The 27,557-nt window shown below is 37.4% G+C and overlaps 2 protein-coding genes and 1 long non-coding RNA gene across 9 annotated transcripts in view; 2 read left to right on the plus strand and 1 right to left on the minus strand.

Annotated features, from left to right (window-relative positions):
* Positions 1 to 27,557, plus strand: part of LOC149692543 (uncharacterized) — a 213,230-nt gene that overhangs the window by 39,416 nt on the left and 146,257 nt on the right. For all 5 annotated transcript variants that reach the window (XR_016382703.1, XR_016382704.1, XR_016382702.1 and 2 more), the window contains one exon: positions 186 to 543. The gene's annotated coding sequence lies outside the window, so the exon portion shown is untranslated. The remainder of the gene's footprint in view (positions 1 to 185; positions 544 to 27,557) is intronic.
* On the minus strand, positions 6,869 to 13,148 carry LOC149692545 (uncharacterized). Of its 3 annotated transcripts, XR_016382727.1 has the most exons (4): positions 12,497 to 13,148; positions 11,478 to 11,578; positions 7,764 to 11,400; positions 6,869 to 7,683 (listed from the first exon to the last, which is right to left on the minus strand). It is a non-coding gene; the product is annotated as an uncharacterized LOC149692545 (long non-coding RNA). The 3 variants fall into 3 exon arrangements; XR_016382725.1 differs by having other exon boundaries at positions 6,869 to 11,400; positions 12,497 to 13,135; XR_016382726.1 differs by having other exon boundaries at positions 6,869 to 11,578; positions 12,497 to 13,142.
* LOC149692546 (uncharacterized) lies at positions 11,573 to 27,378 on the plus strand. The gene is made up of 2 exons (XM_089868315.1): positions 11,573 to 12,326; positions 17,675 to 27,378. Exons 1-2 carry the CDS (start codon positions 11,723 to 11,725, stop codon positions 17,959 to 17,961), a joined length of 891 nt encoding a protein of 296 aa, XP_089724441.1. The 5' UTR covers positions 11,573 to 11,722; the 3' UTR covers positions 17,962 to 27,378.

The following is a 27,557-nucleotide window of genomic DNA, read 5'->3' on the forward strand; positions in this document are numbered from 1 at the left end:
CCAAAAATTGAACCTTAGGTTCTAGAACCATCCATACCCATCTCGTGAACGTGCGTGAGTTCAAATCGCGCAAATCCTAACTGCACGCGAACCTCTAAACTAAACCGGCATTTAATATCTACTTAATTTAGCTTGAAACATTGTATCTAAAAATCTGAACCCCCCATTTCTTGTATGTATTTTAGAGAACTATTGGCGCAGAAGAGTCGAGAGATTGTGGCGTGGTGTCTTTTAGTATCCGACCCTCGTCCTAGGAAAAAAAGGGCGGCCTGGATGAGCGCCATCTTGGATTTTTCGCGCCACCCCCCGTTTCTAGGAGGCTGCCTCCTCTCTTACTGAAAAGGAGGAGAGAGAGAGGGGATGGGGGAGAAAAGGTTCAGGCTTGGAGCGCCGACTAGCAGCGCCACCGACTATCATCCTCCCAAGGAAGGAGGGGGGATGTGTTGAACCGTCGTCTCCAAAGGAAGCGGGGCTTCAGGCTATGTTTTGCGCTAAGCCGGCGAGACCATCGTCGTTGGGAAAAAAGACCGTCGTTTTACTCAGGTAATTAAAACTCATACTGACCTAATCTTTAAGGGGTTAGCCCCCTGTTTTTTCCAATTATTACCGTACAATAATATTTAAGACAATAGGCACGGTTAAAGGTTAAACCTAGGGCCCCCCCTCTTCCTTGGCTAAATCTGTGTGAAATGCATGATGGCCTCGTTTGGCCGTGGCTCGATATCCCCAGTAGTCAGGATTTTCCCCTTCTCTGCTAGCTGCTGCTGCTGTAGTGTACCTTGACTTTATTCCCAGGCGCGATGCTACGCTATCAGAAAGCGTGTTGGATGTACGAAGGCTTACGTTTCTTAACCCTAACTTAGCCCTTTTTCCTTGCTCTTCCTTTTACTTTACCATGGATCTATAATTTTGTCGTGCACGGAAACCGTACCTTAATAATAGAAACCAAAGTCATGCACACCAAACCCCATCGTATTGCTAAGCCTAATAATCAATTTTGACACTGGTAGCCCATTATTGGAAACCTTTTGCATGACCATTGACCTCTTAGATGCATTCCAAGCTAAGCCTAATTCCAAGTTTTTTATTATTGGTTTTTATGGTTGTTAAGCCTAATTTTATATTTTGACACTGGTACCCAATTTTTATAAACCTTTTGCATGACCATTGACCCCCATAGATGCATTCCATGCTAAGCCTAATTCCAATATTTTATTGTACATGGCTAGTTTTATATTTTGACACTGGTAGCCAATTATTGGAAACCTTTTGCATGACCATTGACCCCCAGTAGCATTCCATACTTAAGCCTAATTCGATAAAAAGGTTTATGATTGTTAAGCCTAATTTTATTTTTACGTAATTTTCGTGTCGCGTGCTCGCGTGAAATATGGTTTCCTTGGCAACGTCGTCACATTTATTTTCTGTTCTGAATGTCAAAAATGTGTCAGATTTCCAAACTCCAATAATGCCAACCCCCTGTATGTATGTATGTATGTGTTTGAGTGCCTACTACTCTATGCGTATAAGAGAGAAGTATGTATGGTTATAGCAAAACGAGAAACGTCTCAGTTCTCAAATTCTTTGATATATTCAACTGTCCAAATTTTGACAGAACAGTGCGCGGGGTTTTTATAAACTGTCAAAAGAGGCCGGCGTTTGGGTTTGAACCTTAACGAAGAGCGTGTTTACATACCCTAGGTCTAAAATTATATTTATTAAAAAAAAAAAAATACTTGGGGCTAAAAATATCTATATTATATTTTAGTATTCATAAAGGTGATGATAACTCCATTAAAAATTAATTAAAATACGTTTATATTAAAGGGTGAAAACCAGTTTTCTTAAATTTAATATTCAACAAAATTTTTTATGAGAAACTGGTTTATGCAGGATAGGATTTTAGAAAATGTTTTAGGAAATATTTTTGTTTATCATCACGCAATTAACATATTTATGAATATATATGCATCTATTAATTCAAATGGTAATTGGTGATAGGTGTGGTTCCCTACAAATTGAATCTAAACAACAAATAACATAAATCAAGCTGGAAATATTTAAATTAAATAATTCAGTAGTTTTATTTATTTATTATTTTTTTTTGACATTAAATTCTTCTAATGTGAATTATATTAAAATCAAATTTAATTATATTAGTATATAAAGGCACCCCCCTCCCTCCCCTCCAAACTTTGAAAAAAGACCTAATTCAAATTTGACACTATCAAAATTAACTATAGTGTCAGTAAGCTATTAGTGTCTGCTAAAAATCAAAATTTCTGATTAGATAAAATAAATATTAAAAACATCTACCCTATAAATAATTAAATGTTTTTGTAGAGATAGCCTCCCTACTAACCGAGATAATAATGAAGGCAATTAATTATAAATTATTACGCAATTATCAACACGAATAACGATATTAAATAAAAAAAAAGATACAGACTTCAATATATTAGATTCCTCCGAATGATGAATTGATGCATTTAATATTTATCACATTAATATTAATATATTATAAGTGCATGCATGCCTCTAAAATTCAGATTAATTTATTTTTTTTATTAACCCAATAAACAAACCATAATATTAGGCACGTGCTCTGCATGTTTAAACGTTTATATCAATTAATTTAATACTTCTTATTAATTATTAACCCTATAAAGAATATATAATACACAAGAGGGATGTTGATTATTCACGTAAGATAATTATTTTATTATTTTACATAAAGAAGAGGTGCAAAAAAATAAAAAAAATAATAATAAATATGTAAAAGGCGTTGAAAACATAATAATGCCATGAACCATTCCAACTCCCGTTGGTAGACAATTTATACATAACACATAACATCACGCGAGTTTTCGATTTAATCTATAGGTATATAACATGCAAAGGTGTATGTATACACTTGTGGGGAGAGGAGAGGAGAAGAATTTTGGCTTCAAAAAGATGAATCTGTCAGAGCTTGTAGAAAATTTTTATTTATGACTTTTTGGTATGAGGGAAGGATGGCTGGCGTACTTTCATTAGGCTTAACGCCTCATGCACCCACCACTTCATGATGCCCAAGTAGTAGTAGTAGTAGTACCCCACTCTCCAAACCACAAATTGGCCCGAATCCTGCATGGCCGTTGTAACGTTACGCCTTTTACCTATATAGGTATATATTGTAACGCACCCTTGGGATGCACTCGATTCTCGCGCATACGCCAGGCATTATGGGTAAGGGTGGTAAAATGAAAGAGAGGTCGAACAATTGAACACGTTTTTTCTTCCGTTTGTTTTAACCGAAAAAATGTTTTAATTGTGATTTTGGGAAATTTTTAAGGCGTCAGGGAAAATGAATTAAAAATATCAGGGAAAACCTGAACTGAAAAAACAGGGAACTATTTTTTTAAATCAAATCTGACTGATTTGCAATAACTGAGCTGTATGTGTCCGATCCCTTATAAGTGGCAAAGAACGGTAGTTTTCCCGGGTAGCTTAGCTTAGCTTCTGGATGGCACGCTGTGGGTTTCGGTATTTTCAGGGATATGTGACACGAAACTTTCTGAATTATAGATATTGCTAGAAAGAAAGAATCGATCAATGTTAAGAGTATCTCTAACTATAGACAATTCCAAATCAGCAAACGGGAATGCCCCTCTCTGCCTTTCTCCGTATTGATACCGTGATTGGTGTTAAAGGCAGACTGGAGGACGTACTAGAATGGTCTATAGACTGTCCTAGCTTTATGTTACGTAAAAGACAGAGAGGATACCACTACCACCACTCTGGTCTCGAGAGAAGCCCTTTGGGACAAACGAGAGGAAGAGAGGAGGGGGTCCTGGCTTCGTTTCGTTTGCTACTCATGCAGATTGTGGAATTGTTTTACATTTTTCCCCATTGGGTTTCAAAAACAAAAGTTTCCATTGTGTCCTACGCTCCATTACCCATCAACATGGGGACGCGTAGATAGTAGCGCTTCTCGGACCAAGCTAACTTTAAACTTACCATAGATTTACAATATACTGGCCCCAGACAGGACAATGGACCCATTTTTAATTTTTGAGAGGAATTTTACTTACCTATGCCATGCCCTTGAATCGGTGACGCTCCTTACCTACTTATGGGTAGACGTGTCTCAAAGGATTGTCTGAAATTCAGAGTAATTGGAGGTAATTAAGTTATTTTAATTTTTATTTTTTCGAAACAAAATTATGCTAAAAATACAAATAGATGAATGAACTTTGACCTATATGGATTTTTTTTTTTCAAGTAAATTTTGTAACTTGTATGGGTTTTACTGGTAATAGTGTTTGGCATTTTTCTGGAAATGAACGGGAAAACGTGGGCCGTGCCAAGGAAGTTGTCAGACCAAGTCCAATGTAAGACGTTGAGATACAAAACAGGTCTTATGGCGGGCGTCTCTTCCCACAGAGAAAATAGGCACTGGAATAGAAACTTATGTAATTTCTTTGTACTGTTGTCTATGATTGATTAGCATTCGATAAAATCGACTCTGTGAAATGAATTATGGGATAAAATTTTCCCAATTTTCTATTCCAAGTTCTATTTTCTATTCTTCCAGTACATTAGTCTCGGTTTTTGTATTTACAATATCCTTCTGGTCGTGTCCTGGATGAAGTCAATGTTAGTTTCCATAGAGATAGGGAGGTAAAATTTGACCAAAATTTATTTTATTGAAAAACAATGTTTCCAGCTTGGTTTGCGTCATGTTTGTTGTTTCTTACATAATCTTAATTTTAATGTTTTAAATTTAAGTAACTTGACAGTATTGATGGTAATGGTTTCGGTCAACCAAAAGGTGGTTGTCAAAAGATATAAAACTCTCTCAATAAGGTTGCGTTATACTTATGGTAATTAGTTATAAGCCTAAATTATTTATATTTAATTAAGTACTAATGAAACCACCATGGCAAATAAATTAAAAAAAAATAGTAGAAAAACACTATGAACTGGTACACCACAAAATTTACAATTTAAATATCGTACATCACCACAAAAATCTGCTATAAATGGTACATCATAACAAAGTGTACAATTTAAATAATGGTATACACCACAAAAATCTACAATCAAACAGCAAATATTTTCATATTCCATAACGTCTCAGACAACTGTAACACTATTTTGTTAAAAGTCACGTGATATTCATCACGCTTTAAATAACAATCACAAATTTAATAATCATTTTTGCAAATTAAGCCTAACCTGACCACGACCCAAAACTTAAAGAGAAGGTTGTGTAATTGCGATAATTCGAATTATAATTGTGTTCTCTGACCCTCACGAAACTGGATGGCTACAAACGCCATCCTAATACATCTAATAGTAAACACCGTCTCCTGGCGTCTCCCGCCTTAAGCCTTGGCTAGCGAAAATCTGCCAGGAAGGACAGTGAGAGGGGTTGATGATAAATATGGTTGAAAGGCTTCTGGGATTACCATTCAATATTACAGTTTGAGAAACACATATAGAATTCTCGCTTCTCTAGTCATAAGTTAGCGACGGGTAACCTTTGTCCGTGTACCTTACACTCTTCCTCTAACTCCACCACACCACACCGCACACAAAGTCCATTCCCCTTTGCTTCCCTATTCTATTTGGTTAAGTTAGAGCGACGAATTCGATTAATTCGCCCAAGAAAGTTGCAGGTTTAAAATAAATTCCTCTTCTGACTGTATTCAAATCACGCGAAATGATTGTCAAGCGCGTGGAATTCAAACTTGAAGAATATCAATATTTTCACGAGGAACGTGGCATTGTTAAAGCGCGTGCGAAATTTAAAATTTTGAAAAACAAAGGCCTAATGAATTATTACGAATAAACTTAGGCGATTTTATAATGGTATTCATGTTAGAATTTCTATAAATTCTTCTACAACTACATACATAATACAGTTAGTCGGCTCCGTATAGAGCAATCAATCCTTGTCATAACATCTAATTTAGTATGATTAGTATCGGCTAGATCCCGAGAGTCCCAGAAGCCTGGACTCCTCCGTTATAAGCTCCTCCTTCTCGTGCATGGACCGAGGCTTACCAGTTTGTACAACTTCCAAGCAAGACGCGCTGCTCGCGCTCTTCAACTGCGAAAGGTTAGTCTGCATAATAAATTCCGACTTTAGGTCACTTTTGGTGAAGACGACAGAGGGCAAGCAAGCGCGAGTTTAAAATTACCTACGCTTTCCTTACCTTACAATAATTAATGAACGTCGTCAGGGATGAGAGGTGGTTGGGAGGGGTGGATCTAAACAAATTAGGGGATACTCTGTACCTACATCATATGATACTCATTGGTCGAATGTTTGTGTTGGTTTAGGGTCATTTTTAATTTGTCTTCCTTGAGGTCCGATTAAGATTATATTTTTTCTACCGTAATTTGATATTTTATTATGGTAAAACATTATTTTTACGAAAGTGTTCAGAGGGTGAAACAGTTCTACAGGGGCCCATTCAAATAACATTAGAATCTTTGCCCCTGTATGTTTGTTTCTTATCCGAACATGGCTGTGAAGCTATTTGAACGCTTTTACAGACGCCATAGGATTTTAAAATGATTTATTTTCTAAATTGTTTTTCTGGAAAGTGTGGGAATATATATGTAATACCAATATATCTAATATTGTTTGTGAAATTTACTGGTTGACCTCTGTGTTTCTACCTATCAAATTGACCTACGACCATGAAACTAATTTTGTATGAAATGGCAACTATAACCTACTTGCATACCCTTCAAATACTCTATACACATCTACCTATTTATTTATTTATTTATTACGTTTTTCAAAAGATGTATTTTTGGTTTCAATTTAAAATAATGTGTAAATATTATTTAAGTTCAAAAAATCACCACCAAATATTGAAAATAAATAAAACTTTATTGGTAAAAACGGAAGTCAAGTCAACGACATTCTATAAATCTATATATTTATTTATGTATGTAAGGGAAAAAAGCGGGAATAAAACTCGCGCGCGCGCCAAACATAATTTATTACCATCAACAAAATATTTTTCACAGCTGATTATTTTAAAAGACAGACAAGAGAGAGTTAAGCGTCGTCGGCACACTCTTCTTTATTTACAAGGCAATTTCAAGAAAAAGAGTTATTAAGGTCGTAATTTACTACACCACGTGTGTGTTCCCCCATTTTTTTTTTTTTTACTTACTACTATCGCCCAACAAACGCCAAGCGTGGCTTTGATCTATAATAAAGCCGGGGGGTATAAGAGAAGTAGCTCTTTTCGCGGTGGTGGGCGCGTATAATTTTGGTCTGTGGCGGCCATATTTGTTTACGTTCAACGATTTTCTAGTATGGCGCCCGCCTGCGCCGTGAGACCTTCGCGAGGCCTAACGTTTCGGAGACACGAAACTCTCGTTTCAGTCCTCGTTTTTCGCGCTTAAAACATTTAATAACAACGTATTTATTAAGAAAAATTACTAGAAAACGTTCGTAATATAATTGTGAAGACAAAGGAAGTTTAAAATGGTTTGGAGACGCGAAATTCTTCGATGTTTCATGGATCGAACGGGAAAAAGTCTGGCGCGATTCGGAAATATCCTAACGGAACGGCGCTCGTGAGAAGCGTGCGATAAGGATCAAAGCGTAAGGCTCTCTCTCTCTCTCTTTTTGCCTTAGTCGTTCGCTACTGTACGCCATTCGATACGATAGAACTGTGTGTGTGCCAAAAAGAGAAACGACCGAGGCTTAAGAATTTATAAAATAAAAAGAAAACTAAACTAAAACAACTGACCCGAATTAAATACCGTATACCGTAAGTGAATAATTATACGGTTAATTTTGTTCCTTCATGACGTGATTGACGTTGAGTTGTTTAAGGGAAATTTGGAGAGAGTCGTTGGTTGGACCGATATTTACGCTAAAACAATGAAATCTCGCGATTTTGGAATGCCTTCGCGTCGTTGGAAGCTCGTCGCATCCGTTGCCGCGACAGAGTCTTACGAAAGAATGCCGTTGCTGCCATACTATCGACTCTCATTAATCATCGGAAACTAGACATTCTTAGTCAGAGATACTCGCCGCCCCGAAGGCATGTATTGGAGGAATAGCGAAAGATGACAAAGGTTCCTAGGAAACAGGGCCCTGTTTTAACGACGATGGACCACGTATCCCCTTTTCCCTCCTAAAATATAAGGGGGACAATGGTCAAGAGTGGAGGATATATAAGGCTGCTGTAGTAGCCTTTAGAAGGAAAAGCTGCGAAATCGAATTGACATTCTTACGTTATACGATACGCGTCTGGGGAATTCAGAGAACTAACCTATCTCACTCTCTCTTTCTCGCATTGCATTTACCGTCCAATATTACTACTACTACTACTAATATAGAGAGAGAGGGAAGCATTTTTGACGACGCACCACCGAATGTAATATAAAAGTTTATACCTCAACTCGAAAATGGTGAAAATGAGTTTTATATAGGAGCATAGTGGTCTTCTATAAAAGCCGGCGGCTTTCCCACCTATATACTCTATTCTAAAGGGTCAGACCCCGGGACCGCATTCCTCGGGAACGACTGCCCCCCTAAAACCATATTCCGGAAAAGGACCTAAATGAAATAAGAGAATCTTCTCCTCATTCGGACTTAAACACTCTCCTCTTCCTCCTCCTCCTAACTCATCATCAGAGTTACATTCCTCGAGATATATTCGTTGCAGTAGCGACCCCATCTACTACTATATTTTATCGCTACCGTATAGTAAAAGGATGGGGATGATTCTAGCCGTTTTAGTCTAGAGAAACCGAGAACCTCGTATCTACCCCTTTCTTCACTGGCTGGACAAGTTATATTTTTAAGAAGAGAAAGAGAAAGACCAAAAGATGAAGAAGAAGCGGTAGGAAGACGTACGTTCCAGCAAAGATATGTAACTTAGAATAAAGAAGCGGGAAAGGGAAAAAGACGAAAATATGAAAGACCTATCGGATAGTTTTCTTACTAAAACCTCCTCGAACCAAAAGGGAATTTTGCCAAGAGAAATTTTTTACGTTTCTCTAAAGGAATGATTACTCGTTGCTTTCTCACGAGATTTTTTGGTATTTTCGTATTATACTATACTGACCGGATTCCGAGATACGTTTTACGGGAAAACTAATTTTAAACTGAAATGAATCCTACTTGATCGTGACATTGTCGCGCTGTTGTCGTAGCGCCTGAAGAAGGAAGGAATTAAGGACCTCGAGGGTTTTATAATTCTACATATGACTCGCGGTTGAGTTTGTTTAGAATACGGAGAGCTATAGAAGCGCGTCCGTCTCGGAGACTGGTCGGGCCAGAACTATCAGACTCTCAGTATCGGCGTCAAAACACCTCTGGAAGTTATTTTTGGCGGGAAAGATATTAAGGAGGACGTCCCGAGCCTAGTGCGGGTCCGGGAGCTCGGATATTAACGAGGAAAAGAGGAGGGTGCGGGCGAGAAAGCAGCGTTACCTTTTGTAAGAAGTGAATCTCAGGGTCCCCGAAATTATAACGCGGTCGGTTGCCGGACGGACTTTGCGAAGAGAGTTGGTTGGTAGCGGCGTCTCATTCGCCCAGAAACGTATCGATCACCGAAGAAAATGAGCAGCCTTAGAAGAGCCGCCTAGCTTCGAGACGTTTCAGAAAAAGAAGAGGAGGCTGGCAAAAGCAGCTCTCCAGTCGTCAGTATTGAATCCCAGTCGGAGCTAGGAGAGAAAGGACGTTGTGGAACTTTTGGGAAAGCAGAAGGGGGAAATTTTCGTCAGCGTTCGAACCCCCTTCTGGCGGGTTTCGCTCGAGTCGCGCGCGCAACGCGTCGCCACCGCTCGGAGCCGCTTTGGTGGTGGTGGCTGCTCGAGCTAAAACCCGGGCCTCGCGGATACTCGGGGCTCGAGCTAAAAACGCGCGTTATCAGGCGTGCACCACGCGGACTCGGTCAGAACGAGCTCTGAACTGGGAGCGAACGAGTGGCGCGGATTTCGCACCGCCAAAATATATTTTTAGGCCTCGTGCGCGTTCGGCCACGTTGCGTCAGTTGATAGTCAGTCGCGTTGTTACGTCCCACCCGGCCTAGTACGAAGAATAGGCTATAGGGTGCGCGCGTCTGTCAGTTAGGTCGTTGAAGACTTAAAGCCCGCTAGCCTTTGGCCTTTTCGCTCGTCGCGCCATACCAACCATATACCTGCCAGGCATCAACTCTCCCTAGTTCACTTCACCGTTCGCCATCGAGGTAGTCGGGCTGGCAACCTTAGACCTCTCGACTTTGAACTAAAACACGATCGCGTTACGCCAACGTGACTACATCCTATCGTTGCTTGTAGTACCAAGCAACCAACCCACCCCGATACCCCGGCATTTCTCGAATTAAAACTCGCTCGCCTCCAACCGTCATTCCACTCCAAGCCAGTGTCGGCGAAAGGTCGCTTCCCAAATTCTTCCTTCATTCGAGTGTCAAATATTGTGACTTGGCTCTTTCAGCTTAGCCGTATCCACGTTTTAACCCCGAAGAATATTCGGCTTTTATCCGCAACCAACCTCGTTCGCGCCTTGAACCGTCAAACCCCATCGAGGGCTAAAAGATTTAAATAATTGTACGGATTTTCTCCGCATGACCCTCTCAGGGTAAGTGCCGTCTACAGTCTACGCGAGAAAATATTAGGCTGAAGAAAGCCTTTTTAGCCGAAATTATTAAATTAAGAAGACTGTCAACGTCTTAATAACAATTTCCTCTCGGTACTCGAGTTTCTTTGAAATTACTAGAGTACTTCAAAACGGCCGCTCTCTTCCCTCCTCTTTAGGGAAATTAATAGGGCCATAATTCCACGCTTGACACCGAGAGTGTGTGAGTTCCGAGGACCTTTACGTAAATCAAACGGCCCAAAAAATTCGACCCCCGCTTTACACACTCGTAAAATACTCGTAACCACCACCACCCATTAAAGAACGTTTTTTAAAAGAGGCTATTCTAGCGGGTGGCGCGCTTATTTCCAAGTATTTTCCACTACGAGTGAAGTCTCAGGTACAGAGGGAGTTAAGAAGCGATAATACAGAGGGCACCACCGTACGAGAGCCATTCCCCGCCTCGACTCCGATTCGAGCTCGAGGGGACGGACCTTGCCAGTATATTTTCTTCAAGCCCAGCCCGAGTCAGGCGCAAGCTTAACCAGAAGTAAACTCCCCGCCGAGTGGCCGACCTACTCCGGGAACAATTTGGCCCCTGCGCGAAAAGCGGGGCTATAAATCCCGAGAAGGAGTAAAAAGAAAAAAAAAGGGAGGAAAAGGCAATAGCAGCACGTGCCCAACGTCGATTTAAAACCTTTGCCTATTCTCGTGGCCCCCGAGGAAGAAGTGTCCCGTTGTCATCGTTGTAATTAAAAGATCCACAAATCTTTCTTCCAAGTTATATTTATCGCCTTCTGTAAAAAAGAGAGAGAAAAATCTCGTAAATATCGCTGGCCAGTGGCGTCAAGCCTCGAACGAGTATGTACTTAACCTTTAGACCAACGATTCTCCTTCCTATTGGTTATTGAGGAAGCACGTGGGAATCTAGCGGGGTTGCTCCTTACATGGAATTACGCGTTTTCTAAGTGTCCCCTGGAAAAAAAGTTGGTAAAGTAAAGTTAGGTAGACTCGTATTTTTTTGTCCCCTAAAAAGTGTAGCCAAGGAGCTATTAATTTATCAAAATTGCGTGGAATATTGGTCAAAATTATTCGGGTGCCACGAATCACGGCGGACAGATGAGTTCCTATCAGTTTGTTAACTCGCTCACGTCGTGCTACGGGCAAAGGAGTCAAGATGCTCCGTCTCAGGACTATTACACGCCTCAAGTGCAGGCTTACGGCGGCTGCTACAGCGGTCCGGCCTCCCCGGTACAGCAATACGGACCTTATACGCAGACGAACGTGCCACACATACAGAACGGCGGCGGCGGCGGCGATCACCCCCATTTTAATAGCTGCGCTCAGCGACTGAGCCACCCCAACCCGAGTCCGAGTCCTCGGACGCCGACTCCGACCACGACGCCGGTGCCCAGCTGCAAATTCGCCATCGAATCGAGCGCGGCATCGCCTCAAGATCTCAGCACCTCGAACTCTCAACCTCACCCTCCTCCTTCGGTGAGTCCCGACCAGAGGACGTCGCCGATACCTCCCAGACTAACGGGGCCCGCGGTCCCTCACCACCATCCGACGTCCCAATCGGCTCAACAGAACCAGCCGTCGCCGCAGCAAAACTCCCAATCGCCCCAACAAAACCAACAAGGCCAACCAAATCAGAAAAATAGCTATATTACGAACCCGCCGCAAATATATCCTTGGATGAGGAAGGTTCACGTCGGACAAAGTGAGTACCAACCTTTCGATATAAGCACGTACCGTTCACCCACACCTTGACGCGAGACTATAGCCATACCCCACGCAACTTCCAATACCAATCAACGTTCAATTATGACGCTACCAGTGTCATACACGAATGCTGACTGCTATTTAGACTAAAATGAAAGTCATACTTACCCTTTCCCGGTTGTCCTTGACGTCCCCCTTTGGTTTTGCGCCCTCGTTCCATTCCTCGATACTCTCAGATAGGGCCACTCCAACAGTCCGTGTCCTTAAGACGCGAAGCCTCGGTCTCAGTAGCTGGGACATTCTTCCGCGGAGGAACGGTTCGCGAAAAGATCGCGGCGTCTCTTCTCTCTTTCTCGGCGAAAACGCGGATCGCGAAGGACTCGGAAATCCGTCAGACAGGCAGCGAGCGAGCGGGACGCGAACTGGCGCTTTTCGAAGCTGGCTTCCCCGTTTTCAGGCTCGAAAACGCCGTAAATATTCGCTCTAGGTTCTGTCAGGGGCCCCGATTCTCCTCCCTTTTCGGCCATAAAAGCGCGCCTCGCCAGGACTATAAAACTTTCCGTCGAGCCATAATTTTGGATGGGTTTTCGCTTCTCTCGAGTTTCCGAGCTCCAAACCAAGCTCTGTAGAAGCTGTAGCTAAGGCAGCGAGCCACCTCGCCTACGGGAACTGTTTTACGGCCCCAGCCATAAACCGCCGGGGCTCCTGGGCCATAAAAGTATATGGAGGGGCCATAAAAGAGCGAAGGAAGCTCACCCGGGCCCAACGAAAGCGAAACTAGGCAGTTTTATGACTGCCATAAAATCTTTCCCCTCCATCGTAAAGTTTCAGAGTTTTCGCTAAACTAGAGAGAAAGCGGAAAATCCAACTAGTAAAGAGCGGAGCACGTAGAAAAATACAAAATAAAGGGGAACAAAAATTTTAGATACGCTGCTTAAAATTCGAGCGTGGAAAAATATTTTTCAACCCTTTCCTTTGAATTTCTTTAAACTGGGAAAAATTCACGTATAATACATTCCATAGGAAAAGATAGTGTGAGGTCTAAACGCCCCAAAATAAAAATCATTGTGGTAGGTAGAATAACAAACGTACATAAAGAAAATTCAAAGAGACACTTTTAATCCAGGAGGTCATGACCCATTAACTAGTGTAATTCATTTGGGGGGTCTTTCCCCCCTTTCCCTTGTTGAAGTATGTTTTATGGCGCTGAATACTTTCGAAGACTTTGTCAATGCTCTCCTTAATTTCACGTCTCGTCGACTTCCCGAGAAATAACACACAAAGATCTCCATTCATTTGTCTTTTCTTTTAGTTTTTATATATATAGAGCAAACGGGAGTGAGTCTAAGCTTTCCCCTTATTAACCTTAAAGGAGGCTCTCTCAAATATTTTTGGCACCAAAGTCGTTGATTTTATCTACTTTATTCGGTTAACGCCATGGCGGAGGAATATATGGATATTATCTACCCCGAAAATCTAGCTGAGATGTTTAATTTTAAAATCATAATCTCAAATTGAAATCGGCCAAAATTTATATATTAAAAAAAATTAAAATAGATAAAAATATACTTTTTCATGTCTTTTATTGTTGACATTGTTACCTGCTCGCATACCCTTAAAGGTAAATTGAAGAAGGAAAACAATTTATATGAACATGTTTTTTTTATTCCTTTTAATATTTGAAGTTTGATAAATTTATAAATAATAATAGTTAGTTAGTTGTCATTGCGAAATGCGCTTTTATAGTTGGTCTATTGAAGAAAATGATAGATGAGGTTATTTTTAAATTTTTAAAACTGCGTGGAATTGTTGCCAACATCTCGCGTGTAAACGCGCTTAGCTTATTTTGGCAATGTTTTGAAGATAAATTAACTGTTAAGTGAAATGTTAGCGCCTCCAAAAAAAAAGGTCTTATTTTAGGTATAAATAATCCGTAGCCTTATTAGCTAGCTCCCTTTTCTATGATATATCCATATTTCCACTCCATGATTTTTACCTCATTCATAATACTCCTTGTTATATATATTAATTAGACCGCGATAGAGAGGTACGGTTAATTTCCCCATAAGAGACAAAGCGTTACATGGTTTAGAGTAAATTTATACTAATATTAAAAATATCATGTAGCTTTTATTTCACTCTTTATTTGGTTTGAAACAATAGTGTCTTATTGGATTAGGAGATTGCGAGGTGAAAAAGAGCGAGGCGAAGGGAAGATTTTCGCGGCCATAGGTTAAATGATAATCTCTTTTACAAGCTCCGGATTCCGCAGACGCTTTAGAGTGTGTGTTATTGATCGCTATTTTTCGTCCTAGATTTTTCTCCCCCCCCTTTCTTCTGATGTCCTCTTTGGTTTTGGGATTCACGACGTTTAAATGTCGTTTTGCTTTATAGGATAGTTTCACCCTTATTTCCTGGTCATTTAATCTAGCTACGTTTTTTTTATATCTTCTTTCGATAACCCCTAGAGCTCTCTCCTCTATCTCGGAAGAAAAAGTTGTTTTTCTAAAAATTTATTTTATAAACGGTCCCTTGAAATTTTCGAGTAATGTTTTTAAACTATCTTCCCCTTTTTTAAAAGGTCAAATCAGGGTTAGAGTAATTGTGGTTATTTTTTCTTTTTTTTCTTGGTACCTGAAGGTTTTAACTTAAGGATGGGGAATTTTAACCATTAATTTTATTTTTATGAATAGTTTTTTTGACCATTTATTAATAATAATAATATGGTATTGGTCTACATCGATTAGGTTTAACTGCGTTTTAGTTTATGGGGATATGATACGCTAAAATATTTTACAAATTTTCCCTATAGATAAGTTTGAAATTAATTACTGATTAGGAGGTGTTAATTGAGTAGACGGTATTGATTAAATTTATCAAGAAATTAATCAATATTTATTGATATATTTATTTATTTATTTATTCAATATTTTAAATTATCAGTCTAGGACTAATTAGACCTAAGTTAGTCAATAAATCAATACCTTCTTATTATTAAAATAATTTGAGAAATTGGCCGAGCACGTGTATACGTAAACGTCTCGCGCTTTTTTTTTAAATTTGGCGCGAGAAAAACGCACGCATGCACCCCACGTGATTTCCAATTATAATTTTTCAAATTAGGCTTAGGTCCTTGTGAAACTTTAGACTTAAACGAAATTAAATTGTACCCCATACGTGTTTCTCGGTCAATTTCTAAAATAAAACAACCTAATTAACAAGAACAATTTCCCCCCTCGTTATCTTAAATTAAATCTTAATTAGAAATACTGTAAACAAACAATCGCATTTTATTCATCAAGTAGCGTAACGAAGTACATCAATATTTTACATACGTAAATAAAGCAAAGACTGCATGCAGGCTTTCGTTCTGCTATTTTTATCTTTTAACGAGTAAATAGGGGGGATTATAAATAGATGTGTATATTAAACCCCAACTGATAAAGAAAGTCCGTGGCCTCTCACGACGACCCATCTTTCTTTCGATGGCGGCAACGTTTTAAGGCTTAACTGTATATGTTATTTTTTGTTTTAACATCATATCAGAGTTAAGTCTGTTATATACTGCCAGTATTTTAAAAACCAATCCAAGGCCCTAAATATTTAGATATTTTTGCCTTAGAGCGTGCACACAACACGGCAGTTTTGTTAATTTTAATTTGCATGTTTGCTTTTTCAAATTGGCTTAATTTGATATAACATTGTTAAAAAAAATATATATTCCATTAACAAGTTATGTAAAGAAATAAATTTAAATTTATATAATGAAACACGTGGACAAAAAGGTTAGACAACCTTCGAATTTTACTGAATTATTTACTTTTCTTCATGCAGTGTCGAATAATTCAAACACACACACAAAGACCCCCTCTCTATATAAATATTTTCGACATTATTCATATCGGTCTTAATGCGTTTGAAATCTAAACCCATTGTTTATTATATCGATGAAGAAAAAAATATGTATGCGGAAGTAAATAATTTGAAGTAAAGTAGCCCCTAAATTTAGCTTAGAAACGATATTACTTCAGATTGTCATCTAGCCAATTTTATTTTATGTTATAGGTTTCTATTGAAAGGGTGAATATCTCCTATAGGTAGATGTTACGTTACTTTGGGTACATGGTAGTCAAATCTGTCGATTTTCCGGATAAATTTCTGGCGTATAAACAAACCTAACTGTAACGCGTATACGCTTTTGAAAACAAATTACTCGATCGGGTCAATAAGCTGATAGACGGGCTTCGTATTATTTTAAAAGGCGGCGACGGCGTTGGAACAATTGTCTTGTTTCGGGATAAACAATTGAATCAGATTTAAGGGGGTTCAGGAAAATGGGCTTGTCAGTATCAACTGTTGGCGCGAAATTTTCCATTTTACACCTCGTGGGCTCGAGCGTTGGAATTGAGCTAGGCCTAACTGTAAAGCTCGCGCGATAACGGCTTTTGGGCTCCGTTGGATGGCTAACCATTCCATCGCGCTTCGATTGAGCCCAATTAATAGAGGCTTTAACGGTGGGCGGCTTTTAAACACGTAAACCGTACGGTCCAATTACCTCGCCTTTACCTTCTGAACAATACCAACCTCTCACCTCACTTACCTGTTACGAAGAGAGAGAAGAGAGGAAGGTATAAATCGGGTGTAAATCGTCTGCTTCGCTCGCGTGGTGCGTGGCCCCTCGCGCGCTGCCGAAAACTCGAAGGGGGAAAGAGAGAAAAGATCATCTTGATTATACCTTTTACTACCAAAGCCAAAAGGTAGTGATTCTTATGGTTTATACACTCCGGCCCACCTGATATTACTTGTTACAATCAGGCTTTGACTTTACTGTCGTCAGGTGACGCGACGACCGGATCCCCAAACCTTTCTTCCAATATCTGTTGGTATCAATACGTGGTTATAGGCCTAGCTTTGCGTCATCGAAGTATAAGTCTCACCCAAAAACGATAGATTCGTGTAGAACTCCGAAAGAGCTTTAAAATGAGACCAGTTACGCTAAAATCGGTTGATAAATAAGAAAGTTACGGATGTGTAACGGATTTTCGTCACCAAGTCACCAAATTCGTTACAACCTTGTAACTTTCTTATTTATAAACCGATTTTGGTGATTTAAATTTCATTTAAAAGCTTTAAACGAGTTCTATTTAATTCCATCGTTAGACTTGTACTTTTAATTTTTCTTTATCCCTTTCTATTTATATATATATATATTTGTTGCTCGAAAAAAACATCTTATGATTTCGTGCTGGTCTCGTGTGTCCGTGTTTTTCACACTTTGTCTTATTCTCTCCTTCCTCCCATTTTGTTTGCGGCTGCGATTCGGGGTGGCCTTGCAAATATATTTAGATGGAGTCAACGCAATGGGCGAAACTAAACGCCAGAGAACGTCGTACACTCGCTACCAAACTCTGGAATTGGAAAAAGAGTTTCATTTCAACCGTTACCTCACCAGGCGGAGGAGGATCGAAATAGCCCACGCGTTGTGTCTCAGTGAAAGACAAATCAAGATTTGGTTCCAAAACAGACGGATGAAATGGAAAAAGGAACACAAGATGGCCAGTACCATGCCCCCGCAAATGCCCCAAGTCATGCAAGATCATCATCCTCATCTACACGGCGAGACCAAGGCCTAAAATAATATTAATATTATAATAACACGCATCTTCCACCGATACGAAAAAAACGCGCAAAAACACGCGTTACATTACACCCTCCCAGAGATAAACTGAACGTTACGGTGATGCTTTGTTGTTTTTTTTTGTTTTTTTTTAATTAAGTATATACTAAATTGGTTTTAATTTATTATTGATAACAACACCAATTACGAACCGGTAAAGAGATTATAAAAATTTTAATTAATTAATATCGGACCTCATTGAACTTATTTAAATATTTTTTAATTAAGGTACGTTACTTGAACAACACAAACATTCGATTCGATTGATATAAAGGTACTTCCAATTTTTTGAGCGGGGAAAAACAACGCGTCCCCTTGGGTATGTTATGTACTGTACTTGGGTTAACTTCGCAGTTGTCCTCCTGGCAGGGTTTGGGTTTTGTTGCTCTACGAGGCCCTTGTAAGGGTGGTGCATGACGTGAAAAACGTAAGGACGGAGGGAAATAAGCTAGGTCCCTGATACGTTTAAAAGGGGGAACCTCCTCGTAGGCATGCATTTCGCATTTACACTATCGGTAACCTTCCACCCCCCCCCACCGCCATATACCACCACCACCACCAAAATCTATCGACTATTCAGGGTAACACGTCTCCCCCCCCTCTATGCCCCGTCTCCTGTCCAAGACCCTAGTATACTCTTTCGTTCAACTAAGTTCCTTTTCAAAAATGCATCCAAAAGCAAGCCAAAATGGATCAGTATTGCATTGGCTATAGGAATAAAGGGATCGGACATTTATTTCAAATGGTTGGTGATTTGGTAAATAAATATTATTGCAGTTATTTTAAAAGGATCGTTTATTGATTGCATTATAATTGTAAATAACTGCAATATTTTTATTTTCAAATTTAAATAAATATATTCATCTGAAAATGTTGAATTAAAATTTTTAAATTACTTTAATAAAATTTGCATTATTTTTCATTCAAAACAAATTCCAGAAAGGATCTAAGTTTCGTCCCTAATTTACAAAATTGAAAAACAAAAATACAATTTCAAAATTTAACAAATTATTTTAGACACGTTTAAATTTACAATATTAATTATTTCTAATTAATTTAGAAAGGCTCGAAATTTTCATCCTAAATTAAATAAAATTTTAAAGTAAAAACCTAAATAAATGTCCGTTCCCAATAAGGGGGCCCCCATAGAAAACTATACTACCGTGATATGTTTCAGACGTTTTTTTGGAGAGTGTTCTGGCTGCGGTGTGGTCAGGGGTGTTGGTAGGCCCATTGCCCCATCGAGTGAGGTTCAACCGAAAATTTTTCTCCCTCATCAAATGATCCGTTTTAAGGGTCGAAATACGTGAAAGTCTCCAGAAGTAAAAAAAAAAAAAAATCCTTATTTTCGTTTCACTCTTCGTTTTCGTTTTCATGACTTCCATATTTTTACGTTATCCCCCTTCCCCTTCAAACGTCTCCATTTTTCGCCCCTCCTCCTTCTAACGTGTAGTCCCCAAAAAAACTGCAAGTCCTAGCAGATGTTGATCTTAAAGCGAGGGCAGGTCAGACCTGTCAATCTTAAACCAAAGTTTCTTAGCAACGACGCCATTTTTATTTTTGTTTTTATTATTATTTTCTTTTTGATTTATTGATGTTTATAACATTGGTTCGAAGTTCCCTTTAAAAAATAAGGTTGCTAATGAAATTTTGGTTGACGATATACAATCAATAATAAGTATAAATTAAAATTATTTATTTATTTATTTAATTCATTAAAGTGCCATTTATAATTGTTTTAATTATTCGCTTTATATCAAGTCTGCACTTGCGGTATTTTAATATGTAATTAAATAAATAGAGAATTATAATATGCAATAATTATATTTCTTTATTTATTTATTTATGTGGACCTTTCTTAAACTTAAATTTAGGTTAAGCAATATTTTAATTGGTACAAACATTTTTCTGTATTGAAAGTTAAGTAGAAATTAAAGAGTAGAAAACGTAACATACATTTTCTACTCCTTTTCTACATTTATATTATTATTATTCTCTTTGGTTTTAGTTCCTTTTAGAAAAATGTTTGTACTTTCTTTCTAACTTATATAATAACTAATACAACAAATCAATCTGAGTTTTCCGTCTATATTTAATTAGTTATATAAGATATCACACCGCCGTATGTTCTCCTTTATTGATAATTTAGATTGAAAAACGCACCCATTACAATCATGAAGGTGTAAAAATATCCATACAAATAGAATGTATAGGTTAAAACGATGACTATTACATTTTTCTTTCTATATAAACTGTAGAAGTTTTCTTTGTTTCTTAAGAAGTTGAGTCTCACTTACTTTCTTGGAAAAAAGAAATTTCACCTTCTTAACATGATGGCGTTAGAAACAAAGAACTATTTGAGGTTTTTTTGCTTTTTTTTCTCTCGTGTGACCCTCCGCTCTGTTAAGATCTACTTTTTTTGACCTCCCCATGAAATACTTGCTGACCTTTGCAAACTTTGCGGTAGATTAAAACGATCTGGAACGTGTTTTTGCGAGTGTTTTGCTCAAGTTGTTTTCAAACGCGGTTTATTTTTTTTGTCCCAAACACTCACTATTTCTTTCCCCTAAACTATAGCTACTAATCAGTCAAAATTAAATTTGGGCTTCGAACCAGTTGTAATTAAGCTGTAATGAGTAATTAGTGAGGATCGTTTACGCGTTATTATGCAAGTAATACAAATTATTAATTATTATTTACTTACCCAGATGGGAAGAGAAATTAGGTTTAGTAATATTTATAAATTATTCTTAAGTATAAATGATTTTAAATTCAATTATTCATTATGTTTAATTGGAATATGTCATTGAAGGACGTTTAGGAGTTTTTACGTGTCTGGTTTATGTCAATTATAGTATAAGCGACATTATACAATAAGTATGACATGCCTTTGATTACATCGCCATATTTCTAAATTTATATCAAAAATAAGTTAGTTTTGTTTAGCAAAAAAATCATTTAATAAACCTATTAATTAATGTCACACTTATTATAAACTAATTACTTATGGTTATGACTTCTGTCGTTTATACTATAACCGGTTTTCGAGTCAGTCCAAATCGTTTTCAGAAGTTAAAAGCCCACATTAAATTAGTAAAACAAGAAATAAATTTGAAGAACGAAGCGAGTTTAGTTTAGGTACAAAACGAAAATTATTTCTGTCCCTTTTCAAATTTGGTTGGTCGTTTGTCCCCCCCCCCTTCCTCCCGATTTGAAGCAGAAAGCGCGCGCAGTTTTTAGCAAACTTGCACACACACACACAGTCGTAATGCAAATATCCATTGATCACGGGAACGTCTGGATTGGTCGTTTCGATTAATCATATTTGCCGAGTTTCTTGACACGGATATCGTAATATATTATTTTCAGCATCAAATTCTGTCGGATGGAAAACTTATTTTAAGTACCTACGAACCCGTCGTGCCACCGCGTGTTTTAGAGCTACGTAAGAGAAAGAACTCCCCTATAGTAGAAAAGTACCCAAAAATTTGTAGCATGGTGCTTTTTAAAGTGCCTGTGACATTATTTAATTTCTTAACGAAAAAAAATGTTTTTAAAAATTTATTTCAAGTTTAAATTTAAATTATTTGATGGCTAATTAATTCTTATTTTAATTCATTTTTAAATATTATCTGTGACTTGAGATATTTGAGGTCAAAGGTCACCCAATGTTTTTTTCACGAATCTCGGAATTAATATATTAAATATGAAACCTATTTTCAAAATAATAATTAAAAATACAAATTGATTTCGAAATATAAACTTAATTTAGTTACACGTGTCACAGGCACTTGACGAAAGATGGAGGGACACTTTTTTGAAAACGCTCTATTGGTTTAAAACGTCGCTTTTGGCCCCTTGTCTACGATTTTAGGATGAAAAAAAAAATAAAAAAATTCAATTTTTATATTTCACACGTTAGGTTAGGATTTTTGGAGGTTCTCTCTCTCTCACTCTGGTAGACTTGGTCCAATATAGGATCTAGAGGGTGATTATTTATGAGTCACGAAGAATATAAAAGCGGGCTAACTAGACGTGGTGGGTGGGTTTCAGGGTTAGGGGATGGTCCCCTGTTTAGCTTCACCATCATATTTTTCCCCGCATCTCTCTCTCACCCTTAGAGCGCTGATCCAGAGCTACTCCTTCATCCCAAGTAACGGAAAAATCAGTAAAAACGCCCTGTTTTTCTCTTAAAAATTCTGGCAACCGAACCTTGCTTAATTTTATAACAGAATTATTCTGTTTTAGACGGCAAAATGACATCTAATTAGTGTGGAATAGGATAATGGTCAAAATATAAATAGAAAGTCCGTTGCTGCTAAGCGTTGGTATATTTTTTAAAACTGCGCGCGAGAATCGTGTATAGGTCACGTGCGTTCTTAAGCCTTGGTTTCAATATTTGAACTTCGCACGCGCTATGTTTATATATGTAATTTCACGTGATTTGTATATATATATACCAAAACAACGTATAAATGCAATTTAAAAACGGTATAGTATATTACAGCACATGTTTTAAATATCTTCCGTGTACACAAATAATAACACGAATAACATGTTTATTTAGCCCCAACTCAGGGTCAGACACAAATTTAGTCATTTTATAATTGAGTTATTTATTTTAAACCCTTCATTGCTTGTTTATTTCCCTTGAAAACAACTAAATTTAATTTTAAAATATCTCGAGAGCAGGAGAAATAAACTAAACTAAAATAAAAGCAAAAAAATTACTCCAAATTGAACTTACAGAAAAAAACATAGCGTGCTTGACTTTTCAAAGATTAATGAAGTCTTGCTTTTCGTCGAATTTTTTTCCAGTTTTTTTTTTCTCTCTCTCTCTCGTGAATGTTTCGGAAATATTTTTTTTTACCGCGATCTACTTTCTTTTTAATTTCAATCGCCCCGCCTTCTTTTTTTTTAAAGCGACCCTAAGTTTAAAACCCTAGAAAAAAAGGTACCCCGGTTGTATATACGCTTAAAATTACATGTATTTTCCAATATATATATACCCGATTGATTTCCAATATAAAACTTTGTTAGGCTAAAAAAAGGGGTGGAGAGAGAGAGTTCAATAATGGATTTATAATATGGTGGAAGGACCCACACATGTTAATATAGATATTATTTAAAATTTTATTTTAAAATGGAAATTAATTAGAGAATTAGTGTCGTAATAGTTTCGTATTGTTTTTGTTTGCTCAGGAAATAGGAGGGAGATACAGGGTGTTTTACTGGTGCAAATGTCTCTCATCATTTTCTGGGCTATTTTTGACCAAACCTCCTCTTCTCTATCTTCACTCTCTAACTCAAACTCACGCTGAATGGCATCTAGAAAAAAAAAACCTAACGAATACCCCTCCGTATAAATGGCTTAGTCCTCCCGTATCTAAGACTCTCAGAGAGTAACTTTAACCGGGATTTGTTGTAGATGGCGTGGTTGAAACGTAGGTACTCAAAATTCTGAATTATCCCATTTAAAAATACAAAGAGAACTAAATAAATAATCAGGAATGGAAATTGTCATACAAATATAGCGACATAAGAAAATTAATTTGTATACTTCGTTAAGCCTTGGTTTGAATTTTGAAATTTCACGCGCTTCAACAGTTGATTTGATTATGTTACGTGATTAGTGAATACCGCGCACGCGCGTGAGGAATTATAAGTTAATCGAACTTTAGAAAGAATTTAAGCCATTCTTTAGAATCTTTTACATATTTTAAGATCTTTTGCAACAAAACTTTACATCTCAACCATGCCAACTTACAACAATACTTTAGAAACCTTTTTACGTTAGCTATATAGCTATGGGTGCCAACGCTGAGACACTAGGAGTTGCGTATAGCATAGAAAAAAAGAAAAATAAGAAATCTAAAAAAAATTCTTTCTTCCTTTTTTCTGTTGGCGGCGCAAGACGTCCTCTTCCATCTCTGGGCTCGTCCGTCATTCGGCAACATCATTATGGGAGAAACATTTAATTCCGATTTAGCCCTGGATAAATCAACGACCTCCTAGAGACTCCTCCGTTAGGCCTTTGCTAGTACTAGCTTTCCTGGAAATCTTTAAGAGAGAGACGGGATTCGTTTCTTCTGAAACGTCCAACCTGTCTACCTTTGAGTCTGAGAGATGGACGATGAAGTCTTAGTCCTATGACTCTTCTATAAGTAAAAGGATTAAGATTATACCATCCTGGATGGACAGTGACGCTTCTTCTTCCCAATTCGGCGCCAAACTTCGGCGCGGAGTATGACTCGAGCTATAGAGTAGACCCAAGTTCCATCTCGCGGTGTAGTGTCTTTCTATAGGGGTTTTTATAGGAGCTACTATCGAATTTTTAGTCAGACAGCTGGGTATCGCGCTCAGATCGGTACGGTAACTTTGGCAGCGAAATAGTACTCACTCTACAGGGATATGATAGCCTATAGCTGGAGGAGATGGAATTGGATGGGAGAGAGAGAGAAGTGGATGAGAAAACGGTTGGACATGTATAGAGAGGAAGGGAAAACTCAGAATAGGACGACCCCTAACGGAAACAAGAGCTGAAAGATGGAATAAGACGTTCTAGGAATCTAAATACAGTTTAAACGAGTATTGCAGCTTGAATTTCCTTCGGTGTTAAGCCTAATTTATAAATAGTAATAATTGAAAAGCACATGCGCGATGTTTTCCTTCGCGCCAAAAATTAAATTCAATTCAAAAGCACGTGTATCACTTTTCACTCGCGCCAAACTTGAAAGTTTTGAGTTCTAGACGTTCCGTGCACAATTTCTTTAAAATAAATCGGGATTTGAATATTTTACATCGGGAAAACTCGCTATTTTAACCACGTGACCAAGATTATTTTTTTTAAATACGTCCCAAGGTTCCTACCTCTTATTATCAAACTAATACCCGGTAAATCCTTATATTTCCCAGGGATTAAAACTGAGAATAGGACGCCCCTTGCTATAGAAACTGGGTATAGAGAAAAAAGGCAAAAGTGCATTACCAGCGTTCTACGTTCTGAGTCTGCATGCTAGCACGATGCACAAACTTGTGACCCCGAGAGTGCCTAAAAAATGATTGATGATGTTAGGTGGGCACTCCCGAAGTCGACTCGTCTCTTCTTCTTATGACATTTATTGGCATCAACATTTTCGCTATATAGTTTTTCTTTTTTCGCTTCTTATAACCTCTCTCTTTCTGTATGAGATTTTTGGTCGTCCATGGTATTATAGTTGCGCGAAACCAGAAAATCCGTCGACGACAAAACTGCCCGCCCTCTTCTGTCCCACTCTCTTAGAGAACTTCTTTTTCTTCACGAATTCTGATAATTCCCAAGTCTCGCTTCGTTTAATAATTGATGAATGACATCGTGGCCCGAGTTACCCATTTTTTTTAATACTTAGTTATTTCTTTTTTATTTTCTTGGCTTAACCAGAAATATATTAAGGAAGAAGTGTATATCTATAAAATCTAAGACACTCACTCGTATGTAGGTTCCTCAGTCACGATAAATGCGTGGCGTTAGATACTTCCCCGGTAACTAAATACATATACTTCTGATCTATGAAGTTCCCCCGCGTCTCTTCAAAAACGTAATAATCTTAAATCCAAGGTTTTTTCTTTCTTTCTTGATATCTCTTGATATCCTTATATATTTTTTTTTACATTATAACCGCTTGAATACCAAAAAGGGACAGGAAAAAATTTAACGTCAAATTATAACTCTTTTCTCCCCCCACGTGTCTTCCCGCCAAAATTGAAACACGCGCGTTATAAAGTAAAAAATGCTTCTAGCACGAGAATCAAGAGGTCAGCAAGTGGGATTGGAAGGGTATATTCACCCCCCCCCCACCCTCCTGTCAAAAACATACTGAAACGCACGAGATAAAATAAAAATGCGCCATTTTAAAAAGTTTTCTTTTAGTCTTTTTTTTTTGTTTTTCTGTGGAGACTTTCCCGTGTTTAAAAAGTATTGGGTTGACTTGGTGGGGCTGGCTGGCTGGCCGGCTGGGAGTAATGATTTTTTACGTTATATAAACGACTGATCTGTACATAATATAAACGTTTTTCTTGGCATAAATAACAAAAAAACAAACAAACTTATAAACAAACCGAATTGTGGTAAAGAAATTCTGTAAAAAAAATAAACAAAATAAATATAATATTGGTAGGCATATTTTGAGAAGAAAAAAATAAATAAATTAATGCAAAAAAAAAATACATAAATAAAATTGCGAATATTTAAATTAAATGAGCGATCGCGTAAATCTGAATTAAATCTAATTAAACCACCCCCAAAACAACCAAACATATATTAAGCTTGCGAAAAAGAATTAAATAAGAATTAAAATTAAATTTTAAAAAAGGCCGCGCGAAATAAATTTTTTCTGACGTTTCTAAAATTTAAAACTGATCGCGAAATTTTGAAAAAAGAAAAAAAAAACACACTTCCCCAAAACTTGTAAAATAAATATTTAATTACAAATGCGTAGACAAACAAACAAACACATAATATTCAGTGTTTAAAAAACCCCTTTAATGTTCCTTATTAATTACATGTGCTCAGTGATAATACGTTTGACATTTAGGTACCGACAATTAAAAAAACACACTTAAAATTATCAGCGCTTTTTTTATGAACATTGGAGTTTAAAAAATTCGCTAGATAGTGAAAATAAAACGGTACCTCTTGTTTCTTCGCCAGACGAAAAATAAACAATTTAAAAAACCAACAAACTCATGTGCTAAAATAACTATAATGAAGAGACATTAATTAAATACCGTATTATTATGGACAATTAACCCAAAAAAAAATAATTGGGTTTGAACTGATTTCGAAATTAAATCGGAGATAAATATAAAAAGTATAGTTTTAAAAGATATAACCTACGTGAACATTTTCCCGAATGAACTAAAACTGAACTGAACTATTTGAATTAAGAAAAAAAATGCGTAATTTACAGACAATTTTTATCGAGACAAAAAAAAACAATACATATATATATACATAAATACAAAAACACAAATTAACATGTTATATTTCGTAGATGTTCGTGAAGTAGTGTATAGTGTCAAATTATTTGACAATTATACTGAGAAAACTCTTTCTGTGTGTAAATATGTAAATGTGGTCCATGGAGAACCAAAAAGAGTTTAAAAATTGAAAGAGATAAACATACAAAACATAAAAAAAAACATACATACAAAATTACATACTGTGTAGATTTATGTGGTGGTGTACTAAGATTGGCTTCATATAAAACGCGAATTCAAATTTGGAATTCTCTTGTAACTATATTACAAACAAAACAAAAAGTGTCAGTTCTATAAAACAAAGAAACAAAAATTTAAAAAACAAAGATGTGCTCGCAATAAAGTTAGATAAATATTTATGGAGTATCAATTATGGGAGCAAATTAAACATTAATTTATGTTTGTTAGGCTTAATTTGTTTGAAAAACGGTTCAAATTAGGCTTAGAAATGTTTCCTCGTGAACTAATTATATATCTTTTCTCGCGCTCGGATCAAAAGTTGAATTTTTTTTTTTAGTTCGTTAGGCCTAATTT

Source organism: Phalangium opilio, unplaced genomic scaffold (assembly GCF_054372755.1).
Source record: "Phalangium opilio isolate 3A_F unplaced genomic scaffold, DU_Popi_V2 ptg000024l_1, whole genome shotgun sequence".
NCBI classification, from domain to species: domain Eukaryota; kingdom Metazoa; phylum Arthropoda; class Arachnida; order Opiliones; family Phalangiidae; genus Phalangium; species Phalangium opilio.